The sequence below is a fragment of the Sardina pilchardus genome, chromosome 7 (assembly GCF_963854185.1).
Source record: "Sardina pilchardus chromosome 7, fSarPil1.1, whole genome shotgun sequence".
Classification (NCBI taxonomy): domain Eukaryota; kingdom Metazoa; phylum Chordata; class Actinopteri; order Clupeiformes; family Clupeidae; genus Sardina; species Sardina pilchardus.
The window spans coordinates 28,180,457-28,204,293 of NC_085000.1; the positions used below are offsets into that span (position 1 = coordinate 28,180,457).

Genomic DNA, 23,837 nt, shown 5'->3' on the forward strand with positions numbered 1-23,837 from the left:
TATGAGCAATCCATGTCCATGGGAGCATATTTTGGTGTCTTTATTCATATGTTGTCCTATTTACAAAAACAAAAGTGATTTCTATATACATTCATTAAGGTATGAACATAATGTTAAAAAAAAAAAAAAATCTTGTTTTATTATTATTTTAGCACATGCAGCTTTTAGTGTATCTGAGCTCAAGTGTTAGAATACAGTCACCTCTCATTACACATTATTACAGCTCCTGCAAAAGGCAACTAAATATATATAATATATGTATATATAAACAAATATTATAAAATAATAACAGCAAAAAAACAAAACAACTAATGTAAAAATGCTCCATCCCATGATCCTTAAACAGATGTAATCCATCATTGGCCAGCAATGTGCAAACACTCAAACTGCAGTACACTGGGAAACGCCTCAATATTGTCCTGAGATTTCAGATCTTTCGATTCTCATGTCTACACCATCTTCATTATGTGGAATATCTTTTTTTACTTTGCAATTACCTGCAAAAAGACAAAAAAAATAAAAATAAAAAAACACACACCCTATGTCCAGTGTGCAATCAAATTCACTCGGGCAACATATTTGCAAAGGGCTAGAAAAATAAAATAAATAGTAAAAAATTTAAAATAAAAAGTCCACAGAAAAGTCAAAAGACCAGCTGGACACATTCTGAAGGAGATTTGCACAGAGTCTCCAGTGAATGCGTAGAATTACCAACCTGAGGTGTAATGTCTGTTTTCAAAGCAACACCACAGAAAGCTTGGGGTCTAAAAGACAGGTCAAAACGACACAGTGCTTAATAATAGCAAGTGAAGAAACACTCTTGAGACACATTCAATATATCATATGGCGTTTCAGCAAAATATCTGAGAGCACTCTAGATGGGACACAAAATATGACAAAGGAGTCCTCGAAAGCCAGGCTACAAGGCAACATTCATAAGCTAAATAGCCACATGCTCTCATTCCTTGATTCAGACACTCACATACACACACACACACACACACACACACACACACACACATACACACACAGTCATGGAGTAGGCTTCTACATTTAATTGTTATGTGAAGGCCACCATGCTATCAAGTGTAAAATACAAACAAACTATTTTAGTACACTTAGTCCTTAGTTTCCTTTGCTCCAAAACAACTTCTATAGACATTGAAGGAATGCCACAGTTTATCTCAATAATGTACCTCAACACTCTCAATAATGTGCACACAACTTCACTATTGCACTGCCAAGGGGAGATTATTATGGAAAACTCTGTCCACTGTGTATGAAGCCCTGGTCTCAGCCTGAGCTGTGTAGTGCCCGGCATACGTGGACATTCCTGATTGTAGGTAGAGCGGACACGAAATCATACGCTCATGCAGTGTTGTTAAAGAAACGAAAAGCAGTCAGGGAGGATAGATAAAACATATGCGTTCCCTGTACTGGGAGTCACTTGGGATAAAAGTGTCAGGCAATTGAATTCATTTCAATGTAGGCACCTAGTTATGGCTGGATCACCCGGGGTCACTTGTCATCAAATTCTATAATAACTTGACCTGTGGCCACATTTCTGCCTTTCCCAAGCCAAATTACTTTTCATCACGTAAATGTGCGTGGAACTTTAGGGCAAAACTGTGTCCTAACTTTGCCTCATCACACCAAAAACAATGGCTTACATTTAACAGACTGCCAAATGACAATCAACTGAGGGTTTTGCAAATATCTGCCACAGTGTGCATAATTTGACATGTTTCTGCTTCAGCTATAGTGCAGTTAACATGCAGTGCAGGAGACCGACGTAGAGTACCTCAACATTGTACATATTAATAATACATAACTACAGATCCATATCATATACATAATGCTCACAAACTATCAGCAGCCTACTAACGTGATTCCAAATCCTACTGGCATTGATTGTGGTGCCATGATTTACTTAGCCTTCCCACAAAACACACATCCAACATCAAACCTTACCCTTAACTACTCAATACTACATAAGCGGATGGGAGTCATATGTTAGCCTGATATGTTGAATATTTGAGGGAAAACAAAGCAAGGATCATAAACTGAGTGACACGTCTATGCAGCAATTGCTCCCTATTCTGCCTTCCTGTGTCTAGACAGAGTTTAAAATAAGCCAACAAAGACATACATATGTTCAGACACACATAAATGCAGAAACCACGTTCAAACAAACACACACACGCACGCTCGCTCACACACACGCACGCATACACACTTGCACAACCATGCACATACATACACACACACACACACACACACACACACACGTAAGCGCACACACGCACACACACACACACACACACACACACCATCACCCAGTTAGTTCAAAAGAAAATACAAAAAAGGAGAGAACGTTCAAAGAAATGTGCAATCTTGCAATTAGTTGTATACAAGGATATTCTCTCATTGTGTCCTCCGTCCCTAATGTCTGAGCGTCTGTTGTGTGTCCTGTGTGTCTTGACAAAAAATCATTTTCCAACTGCTTGAAAAAGCAGCACAATTCACGTGACCATTGTGGCGCACCGTACACCGCCCTCAACGTAACAGACAACGCCGTAAACTTCCTAGTAGTTTCCTTCCCGTTGCTCAAACCTCATCGACTACCAAACACTGGCAACAAGTAAGTACTTGCGAGGGTAGAATGGGCATCACGTGAGGTAACGATATTAGCAAGCAGACCAAATAAAGGTAAAAGGCGACCATATAGCATTTAAAGCCCTCCACCATATGGACTCCCTACGCTCTTCAGGACTCATCAGTCGAATGTACATATTTACACTTAGGTGCAATTAGGATGGTGGTTAAAATGTTCAAACGAGACTTTGAGATTTGTTCGCAGGGAAAGTAGCACAGAGGGCGGGTGCGGGTGCATGTCTCATTCTCTCTCCCCTAGCCTCGTGACCCCCTCGTCCCTCGCGGGTAACGTTAAGCTGAACATAAGCCTGAATATTTTGTGCAAGGCCCGAAAGAAGTGTAAACAAAGTCACGGAAAGCTAACGCCGACAGCAGCCGCGAGTCCTTGAGTGTCAATCAGTGCTGCGGGCCCATGGGAGAGCCTGTTGCTCCCTGGGCCTGGGGCAGGGGGCTGAGGAGGGGGTGGTGTTGGTGGTTGACCCCGGTGTGTGTTGGGGGGGGTGGGGGGTTAGCGCTCAGCACCAGGGCTCCCTCTGGAAGCGTCCCCGGGCCAGGCTGTCGCTGCGCTGCCACGCGCTGTGGATGAGAGCCAGCGCCTCGCCGCAGCGCTTCTGCACCGACGGCTCCGACACCGTCTTCCGTGGCAAACACACCTACGACCGACACAGGAAGGAGAAAAACACACACAGACACCCAGTAAGATCTTTCACTGTTCATGAACTCAAGGACCACAAGAGTGCATCCATGTGAAAATGCTCGCATTTGGCCACAGTAAGTTCTCACTCATTAAATCATTTATCTTAAAACACAGTATACAGGTAATTGTTGTGTAACAACATATGGGATAACAATGTATTTGGCATGAAATGGAGGAAAACAAAGGCTGGAGGTTACAAGGGTCAATTCTTAGTGGGAGTTAATGTGGAGTGAAAGGGACAGAGTGTTTTTTCACATTCTCACCTGGAAGATGTCTTTCCAGGCCACATCTAGTGCCTCTAGGAGGCGATCTCTCTCCTCACAGCCACTGAAATACAGCACCCAGGGAGGGAGGAACTGGGCACGCTCCACAGAGAACTCCTACAGGCAGATAGATAGAGACGGACAGTCAGGGAGAGAGACAGACAGACAGATGGACAGTTAGACAATCAGCAAGACAGCCAGCCAGCCAGCCAGCCAGCCAGCCAGAACAAGAACAAGAAACAGAAACTGCAGACATGGGCTTAAATTCTACATCCGATTCCACACCGTTTAGAATGCGCCAAAGAATGTGGAGAGTCTTACAATCACACAGTACTCCTTATCGTCCTCCAGACACACGGCGGTGACGTCAGACAGCTCGGCAGCGCCCAGCGAGCGGAAGAAACTCGTCTGGCAGTCCTGGTGGCACGTCAGCAACTTCCTCTTGGTCACCACGAGGCAGCAGGGGATACAGGGCGAAGGCGTCACACCTTGTGGAATCACCTGAGGCAGACAAAGACCAGGCAGGGACCGAAACACAAAGCCGCCGAATGTTAAGACGCAGCACTCCAGCAAGTCCAGCCAGCAAACAGAAAGTCTGAGTCACAAGACATGAAGGGGGCTTTTGTGTGGAATGCTAATACTAGAGAGAGAGAGAGAGAGAGCGTAGGAGGACAGGCTGGGGACAGACTGTGAGGTCTGCAGCTGAGGGGGGGGTTGCATATAAAACACACATGCACAGAGACAACAGTCTGCATGTGCAGCTGTCCTATTTACTCCAGAGCTATGAGGAGCGATGAGATCATACGTAGCAATTTGCGGAATATCACACAGACCAAGCCCAGCAGCCCAGCCCTACGGGCTTCCAGTAATGGCTACACCCATCTCCATGCCCCCAGGCTGCTGACACCTACGGTTAGCTCATTATGCACTGATCATGGTACTAGCGGCAAACAATCACCGTAATTTCACGACTATTAGCCGCGGTTTATACAGTACATTCATTTTGCTAAATTTCTTCAGCTATGAGGTTAATACGGGGGGGCAGTTAATACGGTGTTAATATGATTTTGTTTCTTTTAACTGGCATAAAACACTGTCCTGCGACTAAATGCACAATGCGGTTTATATGCGGGAAATTACTGAGCACATTTTGCAGAAAATGTGTACATACAGGTAGCTTGACAGACAGACAGACAGACAGACAGATAGATACTTTACTTATCCTGAAGGAAATGTATGTAATACAAACTAACTGCTGGCTGAGGGGTTAGTGGTACGCCAGAGGTACGGACCCCTTTGGAGACGGACTGGCACAGCAGCTGCATCCAGTCGGCCATGTCCTGCTCGTTGTCGGCGCTCAGCTCCAGGGGGGCGCGGTCCGTCAGGATCACCTGGAACGCGTGCGGACGCTCGGTGCTGTTGGAGCGCCTGCAGCCCCCGCAGTGCTCCCCGCTGTCGGAAGAACGACGACAAAGGAAAAAAAAGTCAACAGGGTGAGAGTCAGACAAGGCGCCAGCCGACAGGAACGTGGCACGAGATTACCGGGATAAACAATGGCGTGGTTTATGGCACCTCCTGCATAATGGAGGAGGAAGTGATTATGCAGGGAAACGGGGGGAGGCAGGTTGATGTATAGGGGGAGATAAAACAGTAAATGAAATCTACACACCCCATTGTGATGGATAGGAGAGGGGTCACGTCGGTCCTCTCAGGGTACTGGTACAGGATGCCTTTACTACACACAGAAGAGCACACCATCAGGATGAATGCCTTTAATACACGGGGTAAAACAGAGACCACTGAGGAGGCCTCGAGCATAGGCTCGACGCCACATTAAAGGGCCACGGCGTGGTAAAAAGACCATGAATCACTCCATGACGTCTTTCCTGTGAGATGTCTTTACGCTATATTTCATCTGCAGGGACCCTTTAATGAGTACATCTGGCCTTTCATCAAAGATCATTAGCTGTTGCTAGCAATGGGCAAACCTCAAGTGTGTTATACGGCACTGCTCGAAAGACTCAGGCCAACAATATTCCATTAAAGTCATTTATCTGGTCAGAGTGATGCTTTTTTTGTCTTTGAAATACAACAGTTGCCACATAATAACCACAAATCAATGTTAATTCTATAAAAAAAAACTAAAACAAACATAAAAAAAACCCAAGATATGTTGGTGCCAGGGAGCATTATGTATCCCTCAAAAACACAAAACTGAATCTATTTGTTTGGGAAAATTGCTGTGAACATTGTGTTACCGTGTAATTCTGCGGTAAGTCCTTCTAAGTAGGACCGGGTGGGATTTGCTTCAGTTAACTTGTTTTAGCTGTGTTGTTTTTGAACTTCTCCCTGGCCAAATGAGCCCACAGAGCCCCTACTGAGGTTGTGGTCCAGGCCAATCTAATACTGTAAGTGTTCCATCAGCAAATTTCCACCCCACAGCAGATCTTAATTGGGGTTTGCAGTATGTTTTGGACTGTTAGGCAAGATTACTTTTTCTTGGCAACCAGTTTGTATTCTGAAAGGTAGGACACAATCTCTGCATTATATTGACATTTGTTTCAGTGGCTTTATCAGAATCTAACACACAACTCCTCTTCGCCCCATCCCTTCCAATCCAATCAAATAATCACACTGCTTTAATTTGGGCAGCACTGTCGTCACTCGGTTGTACATTGGATATCTTGCGTTTTTGCAGACCACAATTGGTTCTTCTTTACGGTCTTCCCATAATAATGAACTCCTTCCTGCAATCTGCCCACAAGACAGTTATGGCTGTTTGGTGCCAGGCATCTTTGCCAGATGCTGAGGGGGCACCCAACCGATTCCTCGTCCTGCCGCCTCACGGAGGGACTTTTTAATTCCCCTTCAGATGCCCACAACATTTCGGGGGCTCTTCCGCAGAGTTAGGAGTGTGGCCAGATTTGTTTCTCATTTCTTAATGACATCTTGAGGACCACATCTTGGAACATAGCAAGAGTTTGGTGGGCTATTTGCTCACTGGCTCGTATTGCTGATGCACAACCGTTTCGATCCTAAACTCACATGGTTTCAGTTGATTAATAGCTTATTGAGCTGAATCAGTCGTGCAGGGACAAAATGTTTGGAATGTCCAGAGAGCTTCCAGACAACATTTAGCCACAAAACGTAGGCTCTTTCAGTCAACTCCACTAAGTCCTCACAATAAAAAAAAAACACAATAAAAGTAAAATAAGCTAAAGACCTTTGCACTCCACTTTCAAGAGTGCTGACATATTCAACAAAACTGTCAGCCGACTGTCAGCACTTTCAGCCGACTAGCCGCAGCTGTATGTAGCCTACCTGAGCACCAGGTAGCAACTCTTCCACTGCTCCTTGCCCAGGTAGGTGGTTCCGGCCCGGTAGAAGAGGGGCCCTTCCTTGGTGCTGCCCGTCTCGATGCAGCCAGACGGCCGAGTGGCCACGCCCATATCCATGGGGTCCTCCCAGTGCACCAGGGAGTACAGACAGATGTTGACCTCAGAGACCTGTGGAAACAGCAGCACATGTGGTTATGGTTATGGTTATGGTTATTTAGCAGACGCCTTTGTCCAAAGCGACATACAAATAAATAACAATACAAATTAAATAACAGTGAACAATTACAAAGAAGGAGAATAGCAATATTATCAATAAAACAATCAATTAAGCACTAACCTAATGAGAAATAAAACAATGAAATGAGAATAGCAATCAAATAAGTCACTCAGTTAATTATATAATAACAATATGTGCACTTAGCAACTTACTAGTTGTCTACATAAAGCTCAATTATATCAGACAAATGAGGTTGATGGGTATTTGTATATACACATACACACATGTATATTGCAAATATGAACTAACTAACAGTAACTAGTTGCTCAATATAAATAGCAAGGAGTTTTAGAATAAATAAACTATGTTCATAGTGCTGTCGAGGGACACAGTGTCATAATAAAGCAGAGTTCACATAAGATATTTACAACAGACTGATGGCCAGGCTCCCTGCAACATGCTATTCTGAAGGTGGGGGGTGTAGAGAACCGCAGCCAAAGCGTACCTCACAGTGGGTTTCCTGACAGACGAACTTGGTGAGAGCCAATTTCTCCATGGTGGCATCCGTGAGGATCGAGGGGTAGGGAGGCTCTCGACAGCCGTTTATCATGGACGACCTCAAAATGTTCAGAAACCAGCTGGGTATGTGTGAACAGGGAATGTGACAGCGGGGGAGAAAGAGAGGGAGCTTTTTTACTATACTGTAATACAACAGTAATATTGTAACAAACAGATTGCCAAGCCAGTTCCACTTCTTTCATTTCTTCATTTGAGAGATACTGACCAACATTCTAGCTAGCAAACTAAGGCCAGAGCAACATCTATCAGGCCTTCTTCACAACAGACATGATACACTGCTTAAAATAAGCAAAATGCTGTCTAGAGAGAAAGTTATCTTGAAGGCTGTGCCAGCAGATAACGACAATGCACATTAAGATAAGGCCTTCAGATAAGAAACAGGAAAGACATGCCGAATCGGAGATGATGGCACACTCACACAGTCAAGGAGGAGTCTGCCGTATCCAGCAGAAACTGTCTTCTCCTGTTAGTGCACACTAGTGTAACTGTCTGCTGGTCTAAACCAACCTGGAGAGAATGAAAACAAGCCACCCATGCATCAGCAAACATCTTTCTGCCGTAGGCAAAAGTACAAATACTGCTGTGTTGTAGTTATCTCCATTAAAACATGTCAAAATAATAACACATAAATGTTTTGTCTATATCAGAATCCAAAACATACACAGCATAACAACAATAAAACACATTCAAGTAATAAGACACATTCAAAGCATATTATTACAACTTACAGACACATAGTCCAGCTCATTGTATGAAACAGCTTCTTCAACCATGTAAGGCTTCTCTGCAGCCCCTGAATAAGAGGAGAGATAGAGAGAAAAAGAGAGAGAGAGAGAGTGAGAGAGAGAGAAAGACAGAGAGAAAGAGTATGAGAGAGAGGGGGGGACATAGAGAGATAGCCAAGGACAAGAAGACAAAAGACACAGTGTCAGAAACAGATGCTTTCTCCGTGATTCGAGATGATTGAGATTGTGTAAACGATCACACCACATTCCTCAATAATATCAGTAATGTGCCGGAGACGGACAGCAAACCAGAGAGCTAATCCGAGGCTGTGTGCTCGTGCGAGTAGCAGGCCTGCTGCGTCTGCGTCTGCGTCTGCGTCTAGAGCCTCACCTTTGCGCAGCAGATAGATGTAGCAGTCCGTGAGCAGCAGGTAGAGGGGCTGCAGGTCCCCCTCCATGTGGCCCGTGCTCATCCGCACCATCTGGAACACAATGAGGCATTGGACGCTGACAATCAGTACAGCACCACTGGGCCCTCAACGAATGATCCATCGTCACACTGTATGGCCCACATTGTCAGTGGTGCCAGCAGAGACAAACAGCTCAACAAAGTCCTATGCTGCTGAACCTACCATGGAGGTATTATAAGAACTGGAGAAAGTGAACAAGTCCCGCCCCCATTCATTTCAATAGGAATGCTAGGCTAGTGAACAATTTTTTCAGGCTTCAACATGGCGTTTCAAGGGGCTTGTTTCCGGTGCCGTTTTACTTAGCCAATTAAGTGCCAGGTTACTGATTGACGTAAGGTACAGAAGGAGAGCTCGTGCCCACACTAAGCTTGTGCATGAGCTGAGAGTGGAACAGCCACCATGATACATGACAATACATGATGTATTTCTGGAAAATGGCGATGAGGAAGTGCCTTGCTAATCGGCGAAGCTACAATAATCAGTCAAATCCTGACCCCCTGGAACCTACAGCCATTCACATGGCCAAGTCTGGGTTTTTTTTGTTGTTTTTTTTTTCAATAAATAATCAGTTCTGGAGTTTTGAATGGTAATCTAGCTTTAAATGTTAAAATGATTTAAAAAGTTGTAATTGTTTGATATCAATACAGTGAAAGTTGTCCAGACCTTATAGAGCTGCTCCTCGTTCTCTCTGAAGACATGAATCATGAGCAGGAGCAGGTGATTGTTGTCCACACTGTGAAATTGTACAACAACAACAAAAAAAAACCGCTCAATCACTGCACAATCTCCCCAACGAGCTGGCCTTCATCCCAGCTTCCTCCTCATCCATCACTGAGAGAGGCAGACAGGGCAGGGCATCTCACCTGAACTCTGCAGGATGGGAGTTCTCTGTGGGACTGGGCTGCTCCTCGCTCCCCCCGTCGGGAGATGCTCCGTTCTCCAGCACGAGGGCCTCCTCAGGGCCCTTCTCCTCCTCCTCCTCCTCTCCTTCCTCCCCCTCCTCCCCCTCCCCCTCCCCGGCTGCGTCCTCTACGGCGAGGCCGTGGGCATGCTGTGGCCGCGGCGCTGGCTCTTCTGCCGCTGCCTCTCCCTCATCCGCATGGCCACCAGGAAGAGCCGGTGGCTGGCCATCCCCTGCAGGGTCATGGCGGCCACGACGCGCGGCAGCAGTGTCCGGACTGTGAGGGGTAAAGCAGTAGAAGTCGGCGGGGGCTGGTGGGGCCTGCAGGAACCCAGGGCTGGGGGCCAGAGGGCCAGGCTGGCCCACAGGGTCAGGTGGCTCACCGCCCGAGTCTCCCCGAAAGGGCTGCGGCTGGGGAAGCGGCGCCGCCGCTGATGTTCGGGTGCCTTTCCTGCCGGCGCCTTCGCCCGCCCCTCTCTCGTCGTCCTCGTCCTCCTCGCCGGCCCTTTCCCAGCTCTCGCGGTCCAGGGTGCCGTTGAGCCGGTCCATGACGTCGCACAGCGGCTGGCCCACGCTGTCCATGGAGGTGTCCGTCATCTCGGGGAGTCTCAGCAGCGCCTCGGGATCCTCCTCGTCCCCGCCGCCGTCCTCCTTCCTCTTCCTCCTCCGCGCGGCGTCCGACGCCGGCCGCTCCGGGCCTTCGGAAGCGCTCCAGCCGTCTCCGGTGTGGGGGTCCGTCTCCTGCTCCCTCCTGGCCCCCAGGTCATGGCCCTCCTCGGTCTCCCCCAGCTCGGCGGGGGCCACGCTCTGGACGCTGCTCACGGAGCCCGTCGAGTCCTTCCCCCGTCGCTTCTTGGCTGGCTTCCTTCGTCTGGCCATTCTGAGGCGACCAAAATAATAACACATCCATTCATTCAAACAGCGACACGCTGTCAAACTCAATCCATTAACATGCATCTCACACCACCGACCAAACTGTCTCTCTTAACGCTGAGTGTTTAGTGACTATTTACTCCATAAACGCTCATTAGGTATTTAACTAAATCTGACACAATGTAACCATGTCCCACCTTCCCAATTTGCAATTTGGGTTGCCATGAACAGAATACAAATGAACACATTTGGTTATAATGGCAACAGAGAGAAGGCACCACCAAAATTCCTAATCTAAACCTCATCTGGCTGATGGAAGGGAATAAGTGGGCAGATAGATAGATAGATAGATAGATAGATACTTTACTGATCCCTAAGGGGATGCAGGTAGGCCACCCGTATGCAGCCCATGAAGACAGACGAGACGAGGCCCCTGTCTCAGCTGAGCTCACCGTATGACCTCCAGCTCGGTACTGGTGCTCTCCGTGTCGTCTCCGGTGGTGGCCTCGTGCCTGCTGTGCACCGGTGTCACGTCGGCCGAGGTGTTGGTGTTGGTGTCCGAGTCCTCGTTGAACGGGTTGTGCCGGAAGGTGGGGCTGCGCGAGAGCGAGGTGGTTCTGGACGGCGGTGCCCCGGCGGACCGGACCAGCCCGGAGTCGCAGACCACGGTTTGCGGGTCGGAGGCGCTGGAGCGCGGGGCGCTGACTGGGTCGGTCAGGTCTCCCTCTGGGTAGGCAGAAGGGGGAGACATAACGCTCAAAACAGCAGATGCCTCGTACGAGAGTCTCCGTTTCAAACACACACGGACGCACAGTGATGCACATTTACCACAGATGAGCACAGACAAACACATCATGACAAAGCTGACATGGAGACCTTTGAGACGGGACAGGCTTGAGCTTAACCAGACTGCCATAGCTTCAGATCAGATGCTACCAATAGTCTGATTAAAACTCCAATCAGATTATTGTCCAAATTCAGAATATTCCAATTTACATGCTAACCAAACCAGTAAAAATCTGATTCCGTGATGACACATTGTCATCCAGGAATGATGATAAACTCCAATTAAAGTATAAGAGTATTGGTATGTATTTGGTTTATTTTGGTATACAATGACACTGACATTGAAGCATATAGGTAGCTGCTTGAACTCAGGCCCAACACATGCAGAACCAGTGCCACGTGAGTGAAACAGGTTACAATATCGGCCAGTAAAAACTCGGTTAGCTGAGCAGTGGCTGCACCAGGCATTGCAGGATGCTTTAGTAAAATGCTGATGCTGCGACCAGACACAAGAATGACCATCACTCACCTGTACATCTCTGATTCTCACTTCTAACTGGACAGTGCTGTGGTGCTGTTATTGAAATAATCACTTCAATAATATCACTCTGTCAGAAGACTAAGCTGTGTGATGTCTAGCCAATTCCAGATCGCATGTACATTTGCAATGCAAATGCAATGACAGTGCAATGTAAATGCCATGACCACAAGGCACAATGTACAACGCCTACAGGACAACACATAGGCTATTTCAAACATAACTTTCACTCCCACCAACACACCCAACATACACACCCAAAGTAGTTGGCATTAACACACCCAGACTTGGATAATTATCTACATTCAAATGCCCAGTCGATTCCTAAGCCCACGGGTGCCAAATCTGACCAGCCTTCTTGTTGAGCAAACATGTAATTAGCGTACCATAAAAAGCAACACAGAACAGAACAAGGTAGCATTAGCATGCACATCTCAAGTCAACCACCAGAGGTATGGCTATGCGCAGTCACATGCATGAAGCTGTGTAGGTATGTAGGTGTGTATGTGTGGGGTTGGGTGTTTGTGTGGGTGGGTGGGTGAGGTGAGGTATGCAGTGGAGGAGGGCGGTAGGGGTTGGGTTGTTATGGGGACGGGTGAAGGGGGAATAACCATGTCCCACCTTCCCAGTCTGCATTTGGCATTGACTGCAACACAGGGAAGATGTCACCGAAATCATAATCTAAAAAAAGGAGGGATAAGACTCAACATTAGGCAGGGGGAAAAAAAGTATGACAAGATGAAGACAGGAAGAAAAAAAAAGAAATAAAGAGAATGCAATGAACTGAAAATGATGACATAAGAAGCAATGTGAAGGTGAAATAGCATTTGGGAAACTATAGCCTACAGTATGTACTGGACTATGGTATGAACTATGGTATGAACTATGCAATGAACTATGCAATGACCGGGCTATGCAGTGGTGAGAATCTGAGCGGTGAGAAGTTGCACGGACATCTAAACCTTTGCATGTGACACAGTTCCACAAAATAACAGTGGCTGCTTTCATTGCGTACAAGTGATGACTGACAAGGAAAGAAAAAGCTTAAGTCTAACTTCCACATTCCCAAATTGTGCCGAGTGAATGTGTGTGTGACCTGTATTTATGTGAAATACAGACTCACTGTAAATGAAATAAAGAGAGTAGACGCATTAGAGAAGTGCTATCAAAAGGATGAGGTGCAGACATAGATAAGAGCGGAAGAGGGGCATCATGGCGCTGACCTTCACTGGACGGAGCGATGGCACTGTCGTCCCACTCCAGGTTGGTAGAGGTGAGGGAAGTGAAGGAGTGAAGGGACAAACTGTCCGAACTCGGTAACCTCTCCTCAAAGTCCAGAAGATTCTGTGGTTTATAATACTCAGGCATGTAGGGCGCAACGTCTAGATAAGGGACATCCTGGAACCGGAAAAAAAAGAAGACAATTCAAAATTGTTTTACAAGTTCTCCAAATGTAATGAGGTGTAATCAAGATGTAATCCAGGGGGAAAGCACATTTTACAAGCAATGTACTCAAATGGTTTTCATTGCTTAATAATTCATCTGGTGATAATTCACGTATAATTCTTTTTGTAAGCAAAGCAACACATACCAGCTCTAGGTCAAACCGGATAAACTCCAGTCCAGAGACCAGTGTGACAAAAAGGGTGAGGTGGTCATGGCTGCAGACCAATGCATTTCTATAGAAAAGGACAACACAGTAAAGACAGAGAAACAGACAGTAAAATGTTCCAAATGACAGATATTTCTTTGTGTATTGTGCATTTACTTCTATCTTGCTTCTACTTCATGTATCAAAGCTATAATACTGTCACCTCAAACTTAACGCCAAAATAAGATAAACTGCAGCTAGTGTTGAAATAATCCTCCCAAATACCCATCAGGAATAACAGGTTCTTGGTCTTGGGATTACCACGCCCAAAACAACAATTAATCTTTGGGCATCACATGTGTCAACATGCAGCTTATGGCACCCTTACACAAAACAACTCTGACATGATTTGGGAAAGATTATTGAAAGATTGTAGTCTTTTAACTAATGCGCCCCATTCAAGCTTTACTCAAAAGACTACATTCTTTTAAGCTGTAAGGAGGCGATTAATATGACAGAACTCACTTGAAGTAATATTTCTGCAGCAGAGCCTGGTTCTCTTGGAAAAGGCGGAGGTAGCTTTCTAATGAACTCTCGCTGAGAGCCAGGTACAGCCAGGCACGACCTATACAGCCAGCCAGACAACAATCCCATTTAGACGGGCTAGTCGCCACAGAACTGGAAATGTACCGTTAGGTCAGACCGCAATAAATTCATGCACCAAGGAACACAAATCAGAAGAAATATAACCAGTATGGAGCATCATTTCGCTTACGCAGGAAAAAATAAATAAGTAATGAACAATTAGAGGGTTTCAGTCAGTCTGGATCACTTGGGAGGCTGATTTTTTGCTTGCCTGTAGCAAAGCACTCATACAAACGCACCAAACAGTAACTGCGGGATCAATATACACTTGCTTTTTGCCTCACACAGTGTAATGTCATAGGCTTAGCAACACTGAGTAGTGCAATCAACGGAAGGACACACTCAAGAGAAATGGGTAAGAGTTTGTGCTCACTGCGGCCAAGGTTCGTCGCTATGTGCTTCAGCTCGTCTATCTGCCGCACCGCTTCTCTGCGTGTGAAGTGCAGGACAAGGACCCAGTAACCTGAGGAGATGTCCTGAAGCCTTTTGCACAAACACAGACAGACACATACATACATACACACACATACATACACACACACACACACACACACACACACACACACACACACGAAAAGACAGAGTGTAAGCATGAAACACAATGTGCGTATACATTCAATACACATTATCCACACAGTAAACAACAATGCGCTGAAAATAAGCAGTTCATCTGCAACCATTCCCCTGGGAACTGAAACCATAGTGTGACCCTGGGGCATCTACCCAGTGAAACAACGAGACATTGTCTGCTGTATTGTCTGCACCCATAGCCTAGAACTCGGGCCATGTCGCTCTCATCTCATGCCATGTTTACAGTAGCACAGGTGAAGCCAAATGCTCAGCTTGGAGTACCGACAATCTTACCCATAAAGCAAGGCATGGTCCAGGTGTTCACAAAGGCGCTGTAAAACCCGGTCGTGGTTACGGATGGCTGGAGTTTCATCTTCGCAAGCGGCAAAGTAACTCTGCAGCTGAAATAGCACAGCAAAGAGGGGGATTATACATGTGAGGTGGAATAGAAAGTAAAAGGCTATTCTTCAGTAGTACTAGTGCATGTGTCATTTCAGTAACTGAATTATTTGATGGATTTAAAAGTATGTTCATGTCAGATGTAGGGGCTATGCACTGAATGGGAGGGGGGGTTCAAAATGGGGTTACAATTGACTTAAGAGAAGGGGTCTAATTAGAGCTGCGCATTAGCAATAATAAGCATTTGACTCCACCAGCTTTGGTGAACCCACATAAATTCCAAGCACCTGACAGTCATGTGACCTCCAAACTTGGAACAGGAAACGTCAGGAATACATAAAGCAGAAGTAGGTCGCTATGTCAAAAAAGCGAGGGAAAAGACAATGGCATCGCGGCACTGGCACCATGTGAAACCGTAGTATTGGATCTAAACTGACGTTAACATACAGACTTGAAACATATTTATCTTAACACGAGAATGTAAATGACATAAGATTAGAACAAAATGTACGATGCTGATTTCAGTTGACCATGTCCGGAGCTCATGCTGTAATACTAATAGTGTGCCCCTTCGCCACAGAAACTAAACCTATAAATCAGCACGTCGATGATAATAGCAAATGCTGACCACAATAATGTAGGATTGTTTAAAGCCATACTTTTCAGGGCAAAGGAGTCACTGATTGCGGTAAACAGAAATCCAAACGTTCAGATACTGACGGTAGCATGCATTGTGGAGAAGGCAGTGTTTACAACATTGTCCCTGTGCCGCATCCAAACAACAATGGTTTAGGAGTTGGACAGGGATTTGTTTTTAGCAGTCAAATTACGTAATTGATAAGATTTTATGGCTTCGCACAGGCATGGATGCTATGATGTAATTGCGTATTCTCCAAAACATTGTCAACAGAACCTCGGGAATAGCTAGCTCTTCTCGGAGGGTTGGGGTGTTGTTTCCAAACCCGAAACAGCAAGGCCCACTTTTAACTGATCTGTTCCTCTCCACAACCCCCTATTTATCTAGAAAACACTCTCTTTGAAAAACTGAACACGTCCATATATCGGCTTTATGGGATCCAGCTTACCTTCTTTACCGACAAAGAGATATTTTCCAGTATTCGGTCTTTGACTTTGAGCTGATCCATGACTTGGTCTCCTTGGCCGCCAGCGGATGTCAGCTGATACCCAATGGATAGTGCGTCTGTGAGTTTGCCACTACTCGTTGCTTTCTCTGTCTACAATGAACTCTGTCGAACAAATCTGCCCACGGTTACCATTTGTTAAGGCTTTTAGTCATATCTACAAAACTAGATTAACTTCTGTATTTCCCCCAAGTTCATACACGCTATCCAACTGTACCATCTTAACCCCGCAGTATGGCAGCCGCAAAAGCATAATGGACTAAGTAATAACTTTAAATTCAGTCAGTGTCAACCTTACACATCAGCCCATTCAGCTGAAGTGCTTCATTATTGAATCTACATTGGAATTTCGTCCCCATTCCGCTTACGTTCGGGGTCAGTCCAGCTGTTCAATTTTGTTGCAAGCACAGAGAAACTCGCAGTTAAAATTAGCATGTGGTTTGCAAGGGAATGTCAACCAAAACGAACTTCATGAACGAACGTCATGAAAAAAAGATATAACTAGTTTGCTTACCAGTTGGCAGTAGTAGTTAACGTTACAGCTTAGCCAGAGTCCCGTCTGTAATAGTTAACGTTAAAGACATTGACTGGATAAGCTGACTAGCTGTAATTGTCATGTTGTAATGAGTCAACTGCATTTGGCAAACGTAAAGACGGTACAAAACATTGACTGTCAATGTCTGTGCCCAAGTTTTAAAACGTTTACATTTGTTCAGTTCAGTTCGCTGGCGTTAAAACCCAGAACGTAAAGCTGTCTAACATGAAAAGCTAATGCTAACTTTTCAGCCGGTTAGTTAGCCTGTGTTAGCAAGCTGATCATGCTGAAACACAAATTGTTATCTGCAATGTACCGGTAAATTCGGAATATCCTAATAGCCCAACGAAACGTTATTTATTTGCCTCGACGTAGCCATACTGCAAGGCACTGTCTGTCTTGATCACCCATGTCGCTAGCAATCCACAGTCAAGCCTTTGCCAGTCGGTTGTCAACAATCTCGTGACTGTATTACCGGACATGACATCATCTAATGTGAACACAGGCAACATGAATCAGATAGGGTGGAATGTCATTTTTTACTGCAGTTTTGGGATTCAAACATCTTCTTTTATACAAACAATGAACATTTTTCGTTTTCTTTCAGCAATTTCAAGACAGGAAACCAAGTAATCAGTGCATTTCTTATTGAATCAGTATCTTCGTCTACAAAGAAGTCTGAATATTTAAAACAAAAACACATACTTTCAATTCACTGACACTGATAAACCCAGCCTATTTTTTCATTTTAAGTATGTAGAGATCCTCCATTGTGAAAAAAAACATTATATACACGGTGAGGAAGCAACAATTTAGGTCCTTACTGTCTGTAAAAAACAATGGTGGTATAGCACACTCATGAATCCAAATCAAACTCATACACAGCTCCTTTCTTCAGGTTTCTCCCAGGTACACAACAGCCTGGACGTTGTACATGACACTCAAACCCCCCACCCTTTACCCCTTCCGTGTTGTCACACACATGGCTTTGACCCCAATACTCCAGTGCTTGACCTCTTTAATCTGACTTCTCTTTCTCTTTCATGTGCAGGAACACAACACTGAAGAGGAAGAGCCCACCCATCATAGAGAAGACACTAGCATAGTATGGGTAAGCAGAAGGGATGAAACGCTCGTATTGAGTGTGCTGCAGTGGACGAACAGACACCTGAAAAATAAAACAAAAAAGAAGCATTGCATCATTCAAAGATCATACTGAGACATGTGCTTCCATGAGACCATATTCTCAGATACACACGTAATAATGTTTGTACACACTTCTGATTTGCACACATTCTCCCATTCACACTTTCGTCAAAACGGGCAAGTTCAGAATCAAGGTGGCCTTATGAAAAAGGCATGATTTATTTAAAACATATTAATACTAAGCCACAACAAGAATACAGCCCTAATTGATCAAACTCAATTCCCTACTACACAGTCAAGTACTCACCTGTGTTGAGGAGTACAAGTGTGTGTATCCCAGCCTGTTGTAATCAACCTTGAATTGAAACACGCCATACACGTCTGGTAACTTGAACTGGACACTGTATTTTCCACCTGCAAAAAAAAAGGTTCAAGTCAGACTATTACATTCAAGTTGGTAAGAAAGAAAATTAATGAGGTCTACAAAATTGCATGGTTAAAGTGTTTTAGGTCAACAACTGGGGATATACCATTTTTCTTGAGGTAGGTCCTGACGAAGGGGTCAATCCTGACAAACTCCAGCTGAATGTCATCACCGTCAAAGGGCACCCAGCGGCCCTCTGACAGCATCTCAATCACAACGCTGTACTCCTGTTAGGAATATCATCATGTTAGTGCTACATAGCAGATAGTACTCCAGAAAAATATGCCGTTAGTTCACCATCCCCTGCAGATTCAGCTAAAGCTTAAAACCAACATAAGCAGAGGAGTTGTTTTTGCAGACACTCACCACCAGGTCTGTGATGGTGTAGGCAGCTGGTGGGGTGCTCTCTCCAACAGGATGATGGGTAACAGCTCCAACCCTGAGCACGCCAGCCTCCTTGAACACCCAGCTGGACAGAGCCTCAGCCAAATCCATGTTGCCATTCTGGTCATGTCTGTGAACAGTTCAGCATTAGGTTGAGCAAAGTTACAGGACACTCAGACAACTTGTTTCCGTATATAACGTGGAAACATGGAATCCTTACACTAGAAATAAAATAAAACTTCTATTTTTGTACAGTTGTAGGATTTTCTACAATGAACTGACCGATTCATCAAAAGATTTTCAGTTCTATGAGGCATGGAATACCTCAACGTGCTCCCCAAAATCATTACTAAAAGGCAAACATGTGTTCCTACTAGCCTACTACAGTCATAATGCAAAGGATGTGGAACTATGATATTCATTTTGATATTATAGTGGTGGACCCACAATGAGGGTTCCGTATTCCACTAGAGAGGAAGAGAGAGATAATGGTGTGATGAGTGAGAGGAATTGAGTGGTGGTGGTAATACCGCTGGGATCCAGGTGTAGCCTTCTGCACAGCAGAGCTGAAGAACGCGTCGCTGAAGAAGTCCAGAGAGCCACTGAAGACCACGCGTGCATTGTTCCTGGCCTGGAGGCCTGCAATCAGGAGTGTGTTCTTGCCCACGGCATGAGGGTACTGAAATTGGGAGAGAGAGAGAGAGAAAGGATCACAATGGATGTTTCAAAGAAAAACAATTTCAGATCATATTTTTGGGGAAAAAAATGGAAGAATGTGAGGTTTGAAAAAAAAAAAAAAAAAGTATTACCTGTTTGATGGGCTGATCAGGGAAGAAGGAGTAGGAGGTGGAGGATCCAGTTAGAATATCCAGCACCAGAGGGTTATCAGGGTCAGCCACCATGCTAATGACAACAAAACAAGGCACCACTATAAACCTCATAAACCTCACCGAATAAACCATGCTACTCCAAACAAAACAAGGCACCACCAGTATGATGGCTACATCAATCAGGCTAATATTTTTAAGATGTAAATGCATTCATCGTATTAGTAGATAGTAACATTCATGAGTAAAGAGTACTTCAACCCGAGAAACAGAAACAAATTATTTCTGTTGGTCCGTTTTTTTGTGGGGTACCCTACCAGGGTCCCTGTCTAAAGATCAATTAACATAAAAGATTTACAGATGGTATGATCATTTTATTTGAACAAAACCTAACTTACCCAACTCCCTTGAAAAGGATGGGTTTCTCAGTGGGATTGCCAACAATGGTGGGTGCTTTGAGCAGGTTCTCGGGGTCAGCCACAATCAAAGAGTGCTGGGAAATAAAAACATATCAACAAATAAGATTATATGCTCCAACACACACATGCTATGAACAGCATGTTCAGTGAACCCAAACAAACGTGAGTTTTAGGTAGGACATGACATTCTTACATTGTGACCTCAAAGTTTGTTCAGGAATAAAAGTGGTCATATGGGACAGTAGAAAATGCAAGGCTTACATCACCAGGGTCTGACACATCATAATTGTGATGATCAATGACCGCAGTCTTTTCTTCATCAAACTCAATGCCACATTCACTGCCAAGTTCTCTCAGGGGATCACCTAAACAGCAACAAGGAAATGCAATGTGTTACAGTTCAGCAGCTCTCCACCTCATTACCTGTCTGGTAATACAGCAAACAAACCAGGGATCCAATCAAATCCCACTTCCTTAGCTTACCAATGTCAGAGCTTGCAGCAACCAGGACATTTCCTCCTCCATCAATGAAGGCTGTTATGGTCTCTACGTTGATATTTCCGCCAAAGTCTAAAAAACAGATAACACCATCTATTAAATGCTTCTAAAAAACAACAATTGAACAACTACCCGTCTGACATGTAGGTCGCCTCTTCGATGAAAGTCACAGAAACACACTCACCTTCCACCGATGGGGAGAAAATGATGAGATGGTCATACAGAAACTGGCCATATTTAATGAGAGACAGGCTGGGATCGTCGGCAGTTTTGAATGAAAGGTCGAAGCCACGGTCTGCAAATCAAAAGACAAGAGCTGGGTTAGGAAGGAAGTCACCTAGATAAATGTGTGTGAAAGTGCTGGCCCAACGTTGTGTACATCCTGAATGTGCACGGTAGCCGAATAGCATGTGATACAATGAAGGGAATGACACGTCAAATAATATTTGGCGTGATAGCTTTAAAAGAAATAGTCTAACTCTAACGTTACATAAACGTAAGAGTGCAATAGGATAGCTAAACCATTGCACGGTCTCATGAACGGCCGACGAACCCTCAAACACTGATACTCACCGGCTAGACTGCGGAAGAATATTGAATGAGTGTCTTTGATGTTCGGGTTGTCCAACAGCACGAGCGTCTTTCCGTCTCCCAAGGCTACTTGCAACAAGCAAGCTAAAGACGCCAAAAATAGGACATTACTTACTACTCCTGTTTGTGAAGGCTGTGCCATGTTAACACTACGTCTTTTGCATTTGTAAGTTGAGGAGCGGCCACATTCGGCTGCAGACTGTTCTCCCACCGCCATTTTCCCGTTTAGACAACGTCAGCCTAAGAAACTGGGTAACCTTTGGCCCATCCAGATTCAACCAATCATAAGCGTTCACGCACAACCCGGAACATGCCATAATAATGCAAAATTCAGATTCATTCAAGTATATAGATACATAGATACACTGACAGTCAGACTCCAGAACTGTTTTGGAAGAGTGTGCACTTCATTACTGTCTTTTTAAAATTATTATTATTTTAAACAACCTGATAAAATCTAAGTATCTATCTTAAGGGCACTGTCTGATTAAAAAAAAAAAAGAATATGTTTTCAATCATGTAGCCTACGAATTGATAATGTCAGCAAGTAGCATATTGCATATTCGGTGAGGGTTTACTCAAAGCCATCGATGGGTTTACTACGGTACTCTTTTATCTTACTATTCTTTGCCTCTAGTGCTATGATAGGAGAACTGCATTTCTGTCCAAGTTTACGGCAAGACTCTTTCTTTTGCTTTCAACACAGCTTTAGAAAAGTCAGTCAGTCTCTCATTTCTAACAAAACATCTCAAATGTTGGAAGAGTTGTGAGAATGAAATGTTGTCACATTACTGCCCATTACATGATTTAAGTTGCTCAGCAGTATGCATTCTTAACCATGTTTTTAATTCCATGATGCACCTAATTTGACAGGTCTGGACTGCAGACAGGCCTTTTTAGCACATGGAGAAATACTGAGTAGTCCAGTCAAACCAAGCAAGTGAAGTTTATTTCATCCATAAAAATGGAAATTGCAGTGTCATGAGTAAAACCTCCGTTGGGTAGATATACATCTGCATCTGAGCCTATTACAGGCACTGATAATAAACTAACATAGGCCAACTATTAACACAACAACATAATAAGTTAACATTAAATACACACACATACTAAAAAAGTTATACAAATATACGTTTAAAGTGCTCATTGTGCTGCCTACTAACCACTGTGGCATAAAGATACCGCTTAGTGTGTGTCACCAGTCTTAAACGACTGTGTTCCAAAACCTTGTTGCCCAAACAAGTATGCAGAGGGTGCCAAGAGTTTGGCATATTCTGTCAAATGTTCTCCAGGGGGAGTCATTGCATACTCTATCTAGTGTAATTGTCAGCCATTTTTCTTGCCCTTTTGTTCAGTAAATGCAGAATTCATTCAGGTCTTCCTTGGAAAAGAAATCTTTCCTGGATGGCAGAATGTTGCTCAAAACTTACACAATTCAGAATTGATTGTGCTATACCAGATGTGCAAGATCCATACAAGCACGCCACCAACGCACACCTTTATAGATGGTTGAGATTTTAACTGAGCATTAAAACAAGTCTCCTCTTTAGCCCAGATGAGTCCATGATTTCCAAAAAGAATGGCTCATTCTGATTGGTCTAACCACAATCATTTATTCCATGGTAAGTCCATTTTAAACAAGCTTAGACCCAGGTAAGATGGTGGTATTGTCTGTATCATGTCTCTTTAGAATTATGTCTGTAGCATGGTTTATATTTTTGCTATTATATTGCATGGTTTTTATTCTGAATTGAGTATCAAACTGTGCACAAAGACAGGTTATCAGAGGTTTTCCTGTGCCCATACGGTTTTCTTCACAGAGACAGGTCTGGTATTGATGCGGTGAAATCTGAGGTCCAAAATGCCATGGTCATCCAATATTGTGGATAACAGGTTTACAGAGTGATGAATACCCCTACATCTTCTAAGAGACCCTGGCTGTTTCTCAAAGTCGAGCATGGAAGATGCAGGTATGCTTTATTGAAAATTATGCCTCCTGCCTGCTTCTTTTTTGTTAACAATGAATGCACTGTCATTCTCCCACGTGTATTTAAATTAAATTACACGTGTGTGATTAATTTTCCAAAACTAAATCACAGAGCAGCAACTAGGTAAAATCATTAAGATAAAGGTGTAATCCTTAGCCTGTAGCTACTCTCATTGGAAAAGGTTGAAATACCCTTTGCAAATGCCTTCTTTACATGATAACACTGTAAGAGTTCAAAGTTGTCGAAATTAACTGGGTCCATACTTCATTTAGGCTACTTCACATAGTGACAATAAGACAATGCTAACAATACTTAGTGAGCTGCCCTGTTTAGTACAGATTTTAAATCCTCCATGTATGTGCACACAGAATTGTGGGTGTTCTGAGCACGCAGAGGATACACATATCCTCGAAAATTTGGCAAAACTGGAATTTGGTAGCCTGGTCATAGGAATTAAGTAGACTTTGATGGATTGCCTGACACTGGAACCAGGGGCGCCACTACGGGGGGAAGTTAGAACGATTCTAATGGCCCAGCACAGACAGGGGGCCCATAATTATTGTCTGTCAATTTTCCCAATTTTTTAGCAGCACCCCTGATTGGAACAGTACTTCAGCGGGACTTGATGATGTAACA

At 44.3% G+C, this 23,837-nt stretch overlaps 2 protein-coding genes across 7 annotated transcripts; both read right to left on the minus strand.

Annotated features, from left to right (window-relative positions):
• Nucleotides 1–15: 15 nt before the first annotated feature.
• Nucleotides 16–17,357, minus strand: plekhm2 (pleckstrin homology domain containing, family M (with RUN domain) member 2). 6 transcript variants are annotated; one of them, XM_062541637.1, is made up of 21 exons: nucleotides 16,904–17,357; nucleotides 16,333–16,494; nucleotides 15,143–15,249; nucleotides 14,652–14,761; nucleotides 14,159–14,258; nucleotides 13,634–13,721; nucleotides 13,266–13,440; nucleotides 12,664–12,723; nucleotides 11,171–11,444; nucleotides 9,808–10,725; nucleotides 9,608–9,677; nucleotides 8,866–8,956; nucleotides 8,478–8,542; nucleotides 8,168–8,256; nucleotides 7,676–7,808; nucleotides 6,937–7,121; nucleotides 5,285–5,350; nucleotides 4,869–5,067; nucleotides 3,937–4,116; nucleotides 3,616–3,732; nucleotides 16–3,308 (listed from the first exon to the last, which is right to left on the minus strand). In XM_062541637.1, the coding sequence occupies exons 2-21, from the start codon at nucleotides 16,390–16,392 to the stop codon at nucleotides 3,171–3,173; spliced, it is 3,225 nt and encodes a 1,074-aa protein (XP_062397621.1). In that variant the 5' UTR covers nucleotides 16,393–16,494; nucleotides 16,904–17,357; the 3' UTR covers nucleotides 16–3,170. The 6 variants fall into 6 exon arrangements, with proteins under 6 accessions (XP_062397621.1, XP_062397620.1, XP_062397622.1 ...); XM_062541636.1 differs by having other exon boundaries at nucleotides 16,333–16,948; nucleotides 17,241–17,326; XM_062541638.1 differs by having other exon boundaries at nucleotides 17,241–17,306.
• An 87-nt stretch (nucleotides 17,358–17,444) lies between these two features.
• Nucleotides 17,445–21,458, minus strand: ddost (dolichyl-diphosphooligosaccharide--protein glycosyltransferase subunit (non-catalytic)). Its single transcript, XM_062541647.1, has 11 exons — nucleotides 21,196–21,458; nucleotides 20,807–20,917; nucleotides 20,608–20,694; nucleotides 20,386–20,489; nucleotides 20,104–20,198; nucleotides 19,688–19,781; nucleotides 19,409–19,557; nucleotides 18,861–19,008; nucleotides 18,601–18,721; nucleotides 18,378–18,484; nucleotides 17,445–18,092 (listed from the first exon to the last, which is right to left on the minus strand). Exons 1-11 carry the CDS (start codon nucleotides 21,428–21,430, stop codon nucleotides 17,943–17,945), a joined length of 1,401 nt encoding a protein of 466 aa, XP_062397631.1. The 5' UTR covers nucleotides 21,431–21,458; the 3' UTR covers nucleotides 17,445–17,942.
• Nucleotides 21,459–23,837: the final 2,379 nt, after the last annotated feature.